We start from the raw sequence: 7,729 nt of genomic DNA on the forward strand, positions 1-7,729 counted from the left end.
CCACCACCATCACACCACCACCATCATCGTCACACCACCACCACCACCATCACACCATCACCCCACCACATCACCGTCACACCACCATCACACCACCATCACACCACAATCATCACACCACCACCATCATCGTCACACCACCACCACCACCACCATCACACCATCATGACCATCACCCCACCACCACATCATCGTCACACCACCATCACCACCAACACCATCACCGTCACACCACCATGACCCCACGACCACCATCAGCATCACACCACCAACACCATCACCCCTCCACCACCACTATCACCGTCACACCACCATCACCGTCACCCCACCACCATCACCCCTCCACCACCACCACGAACACCCCACGACCATCACCGTCACCCCACCACCAACACCCAACCACCACCGCCATTACCCCCACCATCACCGTCATTCCCCCACCACCATCATCACCAACATCACCCCACCACCACCACCATCACCATCACATCCCCATCTTCACCATCACATCACTTCACCACCACCGTCACACCACCACCATCACCCCACGACCATCACCGTCACCCCACCACCATCACCCAACCACCACCATCTCCATCACCCCACCATCACCGTCACTCCCCCACCACCATCATGACCACAATCACCCTACCATTACCCCACCGTCACCATCGCCATCACCATCATAGCCATCACCACCATCACCATGGGTACAATGTATGAAGCCCTGATATTGCTGAAAACGGCTTAACATCACACTCATCCACTAGTATTGTGGGTTTTTTGTGTGTAGTTGCTTGCAATTGTGTTTCCAACTCCGGGAGAGTTGCGCCCCTTTGGCTGCAATGATTCGCTAATAATGGGTTCCGGTCCACCAGCACTTGCACGTGGGTATCGCTTTAGTGAGCAATGTCTGTGATATGTGAAATTTTCGGCTTTCCTAAATATAATGTTTCTAAATCTAAAAGATTTGAAGTCGGTTAGCCATTGATAGTGTTCTATAATGGCGTGTATGTTAACTTCGAAAGTATTAAAGGGCGTAATCCTTTACTCAGTCTTTTATCGTAATGTCAACAATGTTGGTGGCACATGAGCTGTACATTAATTTACCTTTCTTTTATATTGTAACATGATATTTGTATTTTTGATCTATTTTTATTTATGTATTAAAACTGCCAATGTTTATATGTAATCATGGGGAACGGCAGTAATATATGCATTGTTGCTTGTTTATCAATCTCCATTTCATTCTACATGTATGTGATGAAATATAAATATGTTTAAACCAAATAAAACTTGCATTTCCTTATATAGCTTGGGGCATGAAAATCTATATCTCGTTTGTTCTACAACAGCCCGTAATACGACCAGATTAAACAGAACTGCGACGGTGGATTGTTAAGCCTGCAAACAGATCCCTTGAGTGGTGCATAGTTCAAAAAGTCAACCGCCACCTGTATTGAGAGTGCACCTTTAAGTCTGACATCCTTCCACCGAATATAACAAGCATTCTGTCCGTGTTCATGAACCCTGCCCTTTTCAAGTTTACATTGTACAAATCTGTATTCAAACATCTCTAACCCTCTCCAGTGTGGGATTTCAAGTCAATAACTAACGCGCTTATCAGGGCAATAGTCTACGAGAACCATTCATCTCCCCACAACAATGGATGCATCATCCCCCTACAACAATGGATGCAGAACTTTAGAATTCAGTCATGCTATATGCGCTAATCTACCCTCAAGCTATGATCAGGCTAACTGGGCATGTTCATAGTGGACGCGCTTGTTACCCTGTGACATGCTACCGAAGTGAACAGCTATCTATGTACATCGCCGGGTGCGTGGATTACACCCTTCCATACACGCCACCCCGTCAACCACACACACCCCACCCCCCCCACACCACCCACCCCACACCACAAACCCACCCCCTCCCTTCTTATCTGCAGTTATCTTACACCGTCGCGATACCACCCCGCACCCGTCTGTCCCTGACCGCGGGAGAGGTTAGCTGTTGCTCGTTGACACTCCAATTGTCAACACGTGGTCAATTTCAGTTCGTTTATTTGTTTGTATCTTGTTTAAAGCCTCAGTCAGCAATATTCCAGGTATGTGATGGGGTTCTGTATAATCGAGGATGGACCAAACAATCCAGTGTTTGACATCATGAACATCGATCGACGTAACTGGGATACGATGACACGTATCAAACAAGTCAGCGAGCCTAGTCGCTCTCGTTGTGCACCCTGCACATTCTCTAAACTTACCTTTGTTGATATTCTGGTAGATTTAACTGTTTCGTTACCATTTCGGAGATTTGAAACATTTTACATATTTGTGATATATTACTATGGTTATATGGTTATATGGTTTAATTCACCACAAAATGAGTAGCTTAATTTGAAGGATTAAGTGGTAGTTATATGAACATTATCTCAGTCTAATTAATACTTGGGTTGGGTTCATAGGAAAGCGTGCTGCACGTGCGGTCCGTGCAAAGTAGGCTATTTGACAGTGTTTTTAAATGAAAGTGTGGAACGCGTGATAGTGTATTACCGGGATATAAATATACCAATGAACGAAAAAACTGTTCAATCATACACGTTGTTCTGCAGTTGTATATAAAATGATCTATGATATATACTGTCACAACCCCTCAATCTATCAATGAAGGCCAATATATTACCCACACCACGTTGTACAGTATGACCTGAGACTGATTTGTCAAAGCAACGTACATATAATACCACTCTTATAACGAGCTTCTTTACCAGCGTTGAGTAAAACACTTATCTCTCCTTAGCCTACACACAACTTGTCAAACATCAGATAGATCTGACCAGCTGGAAAGTGCGAAGAGTCAACACAAAATTATTCCCCTTTTTAATCACAATCACAGAAAAATGTCAGATGATATTGATTGTAGGTAAATGTCCTTTCGTTGCAGCTCGAAAAAATTAAATAGGTATTCCACGATATATACATAACAAAACATACCCTGCAAAACATCCTACCAAGAAAACACTCGATGTCACTTTTTAGAACCTAACCTTGAAAGTGTAAGCGTATCTGTCTGACCTTGACCTTGAAAGTGTGTCTCATAGATCAGTGTTCTTCATGGGACTATGTATTCGCGCGGAGGTGCGGTTTCCACCGCGGATTATAAATAGCCTATACTCATATGTAACCACGATAGCTGTACAACGTTTTACAGACGGCGTGGAGGTTTTATATACCACGTGGAGCGCCGTCATATTCGAAGCTTCCAGAAGACATTTCATCAGACAGTTTCATCAGGCTATTGCTGCTGGTTTCGTAACCACAAACGTAAATTTAAGCCTTCAGGGACTTAATCTTGCTGAACTTTGAGTCAGCAGTTTTTGGGACAGTTTAGTAAAGCAATGCGATGGATCGTTAGTGGCACATGTATTAAACGCTCGTGTCAGTGAATTAAGCATTCGACTTATATATGAATACACACTTTCCTGTACGTGTCGATTGCGAGAGTTTTATCATGACGAGTTTTAGGTTATCTCGAATAGTCGCAAATTCACATGTTTTAACATTGCACAGCATGGCAATGAAAAAGACATGTAATGTATATTTTACGACTGTATGAGATTTATGTTAAATGACTTCTCTTTAACATATAGACACCTGTATCACATACAGATATTCAAATATGATAATAACATCGTTTGAAGAAATGATATCATGTTCAATTGAAAATGTATTATATAGTCAATGAAGGTAACTTACGTTGATTGTGATATTTCCTTTTCTACATATGAATATAGATGGCATTACAATAACAAAAATAACTAATAATCATCTGAATCGGGGTTGTTGAATGGTAAACGAGAGGTTTGTTTTAATAACCACGTTCGCTGTTAAATTATATGCACACAAAAATACGTGCGGTCCAACAACCCCTGGGTGTGCAAATGCAGATTTTAAAATCGTCAAAATTGCAATAAAAAAGACAGATTTTATAAATGATTAAATAAATACATATTTATTCTTTTCTGTGAAAAACTGTAGTACAATTCGACCATCGTTCTGCAATTCCATATTCAATAAATGAACACCATAATAGCCATATATTTTAGAACGAAGATAATACGAGACATTTGAATGAAGGCTTAAAGCTTGTTCTGTAATTAATTCATGGTCAGGGTGGTGTATTTCACAACGATTGCAACATACATCCAGTATGGTGATATTGCGTCCATGCCTAATTTCTAAAAATAGCCCATCACGTGAGATGTGTTTACAAACACGCAATTTCCGATGGAGAGTTGCCAGGTCATGTGATAAATGCTTGCTCAGACAGTTTACGACGTTTTAATTGGAATATAACGACAACAAAACGTTGCACCCAGAAGCTAGTCATCCATTGACCTGTCTTCATTTCAGTGTTACTCTCTCTACATATATATCCACTAGTCATGCGACTGTCGATGCCAATGTCGCTATAGACACGCCATACTGACAACGTGCTAATAGAAGCTTTAACTGCGTCGCAGCATTAGCCATGGAAGGTTATATGTATGTGTGACATATTTGGAATAATGTTTATTATTGATGAGGAATGCGACCTGCTAGTATTTCATTGTCGCTATAGTAGAGTGTATAAATATGACTATTTATATGCTGATGCAAGCCCCAGTCTGCATGGGTCTGCTTGACGTTTGATTTCCTATTGGTGATGTCGACGGTACAGGCTTTAAGGGTGAAAATGCGTCTGTGTTCTAAGACAAAACTGTTATATAGCTGTTAACATTCCAATCTGTACATGCTACAGACGTCACGTATGTCAGTGATCTGAGCTATTGGATGTTGTGTAACGCCGCAGTCAGCATTATGTAAGCAATATCCCGTCGTCCTATATATAGCTGAGTTGAGTCTGAACCAGGGAAACCAGTGACCGAAAACATGCGTAAAGAGCCAAACCATTTGGGTACGATGATTAGAAATAAGCCAACTCGATTTCAATATTAGTCGGCTCTTTCGCAAAGCACGATGTACTTGGGGCCTTTCCAACCCAGAAACCACACAGGAGCTATGATTTTAAAAACGTATGTGTCTGTTTGTCTATGATTTGAAACATGTTTGTGTCCGTCTAAGTATGATTTTAGACACGTACGTGTCTGTCTGTCTATGATTTGAAACATGTACGTGTCTGTTTGTGATTTGAAACATGTACGTGTCTGTCTGTCTATGATTTGAGACCTGATTGTGTCCCTCTGATTATGATTTGAAACATGATCGTGTCTGTCTTTCTATGACTTGAACCATGTACGTGTCTGTCTGTGATTTGAGACATGTACGTGTCTGTCTCTCTATGATTTGAGACCAGATTGTGTCCCTCTGTCTATGATTTGAAACATGTATGTGTCTGTCTGTCTATGATTTGAGACCAGATTGTGTCCGTCTGTCTATGATTTGAAACATGTATGTGTCTGTCTCTCTATGACTTGAGACCAGATTGTGTCCGTCTGTCTATGATTTGAGACATGTACGTGTCTGTCTCTCTATGACTTGAGACCAGATTGTGTCCGTCTGTCTATGATTTGAAACATGTACGTGTCTGTCTGTCTATGATTTGATACCAGATTGTGTCCGTCTGTCTATGATTTGAGACCAGATTGTGTCCGTCTGTCTATGATTTGAAACATGTACGTGTCTGTCTATGATTTGAAACATGTACGCGTCTGTCTGTTTATGATTTAAGACATGTTCGTGTTCTTTTTTAGTTACAGATTACAGGGAGCCTTGATATAGCAGTAACAGGCTGACTGTGGCGTAATACAACATTCTATCATTCACTCACTCACTTTGTGAAACACGATTTAAGTAAAGCAATGCTCTTAAAGTCGACAAAATTCAGTGAAGTATTGTGAACAGAATTACTGAAATTACCAACGTCGATATATGCTACTCGACATATGGCTACAGCGACGGAATATAAAATCCAAAATTCTACTAAAATCCACATGCAAATGCTCTCATTAATTAATAGCCAATACCAACACGGATAGCGGATGTACAGTTGAACACCGTTGTGTCAAACTGTGATGTGTCGATCTAAATGCCTGACATTGTCCTTCAGTTTTTACGTGTAGTACGGGTAGCACTGGATGTGTCGAATTTCAGGTTAACTAATTTTGTAATCCCAAATCACAAATACGAGTACCAAGTTGCCTAGATATGTCGAACAACTGTAAGTAAACATGATCCTTCCATCCGTTTACATATAACAAAACATTGCATGCTTAGCATGAACTGTTCTATACTGTAGTCCTCTGCATAGTTCACTTACGATAACATTCTTATGGTATTGTGAATGGCGTAGCAAGGTCAGTTTTCTGATGTGTCGAACACATTTCACACATTTCGAAATTTTATCTCGTGATTGCTTTCCGGGGAGCCGATTGGTTAATGTGCTAAAGCGTTATCTTAGAGGGTCCGAGTTCGAATCTCAAGATCGGTAGGAGTGAACTGTTGATAGTCTGCACTAAGTGACACACGGCATTACTGCATGGCTGTGTGGAGATTACGAAAGATAACCAACTTAAGCCGAGGATAACTGAATGCTCTCATCCAGCCATTAAGCTTTCCCGAGATACATCCATGACACGTGGGGTGAAACCGAATGCTATCGTTGAGTATGCTTTGTATAACGGTACAGGACAAGCATTGAAATGATGATCACGTGTTCATGACTCGGGCTCGCTCTGTATCTCGGAAGCAGATTTATCACAATCCCGTTATCATGTATATTGGTGTAATCTAAACGTGATAAAATTAATTATTTTAAAATTTCATCCCAGGAAGTACCGTTTGACGGGGTACTGCGTGGAAATGTTTATTATGAAATACGAAAGTGTGTATATATCCTGCGTTTCGTGATTTGAATTTGTGTGACTGCTGATGGTGGCGCTACATCGTGTGACGATGGAAGCAGAAAATTCTATATGAAAATATGGTTGGAGACGTTGAAAGTGGTCAACTTGATAGTGCGTGCCCACGTGTACACCTCGATCTGTTGTGCCATGCATCATTTCAGTCGGATCCATTAGGTCTATCTTCATCACCCATCCACCCAACAATAACCATGCAACCACTTGTCCGCGTAGGCAGAGTGAGGCTGCCTTTAGGTACTGCTCCCATAAAATCCCCCGGATTTACAAAACTCGGAATTAACGAACGTTCGGATTAACTCATTATGATTAGTACTGTTACTTTTAGTCGAGTAACAAGATAGGGTCCCCATGCACCTGAACGATATAGTTTTAACTTACTGTTTATAATCTTCAAGGTGTCTACTAAACGAATTTTGATCTTCACAAGGCGAAGTATTGTCCTATGGCGTCCGTTTGCGGCCATATTGGATTTCCAGACATTATAATCGAACTAGACATGACACATAAACATATGCGATCACTTCTGTGTGTAATTTGAGCATGAGAAAGCGAATAAAAGGGTTATTTTCATTGTTGAAATATTTTTAAGCAAGATGTGTACATTTAAACACGAAAAAAACTTGAAATCGTCTGTATATTTTACTCAAAGACTTGCAAATATCTATCTACATACACGGCAAATTCATATTATTTCAATGAGACGTGGTAGGAAAAGTATTAAATTTACTTAAATTGACAGCTATTCGCACAAATATCAAACTATGAGTTTAAATAGGCCACAGTTACAAAATACGACTGTAC

General features: G+C 40.8%; 1 protein-coding gene across 1 annotated transcript; it reads left to right on the top strand.

Moving 5' to 3' along the window:
- The first annotated feature begins 236 nt into the window (after positions 1 to 236).
- LOC139478517 (uncharacterized) lies at positions 237 to 689 on the top strand. The gene has a single exon (XM_071261008.1). The coding sequence runs from the start codon at positions 237 to 239 to the stop codon at positions 687 to 689; it is 453 nt and encodes a 150-aa protein (XP_071117109.1).
- The last annotated feature ends 7,040 nt before the right edge of the window (positions 690 to 7,729 follow it).

Source organism: Haliotis cracherodii, unplaced genomic scaffold, assembly GCF_022045235.1.
Source record: "Haliotis cracherodii isolate W230 unplaced genomic scaffold, xgHalCrac1.p SCAF_4, whole genome shotgun sequence".
NCBI classification, from domain to species: Eukaryota; Metazoa; Mollusca; class Gastropoda; order Lepetellida; family Haliotidae; genus Haliotis; species Haliotis cracherodii.

What these genes read in the sequence shown, in the direction of transcription:
- LOC139478517 (XM_071261008.1), top strand. Translation starts at nt 237, where the DNA reads ATGACCCCACGACCACCATCAGCATCACACCACCAACACCATCACCCC.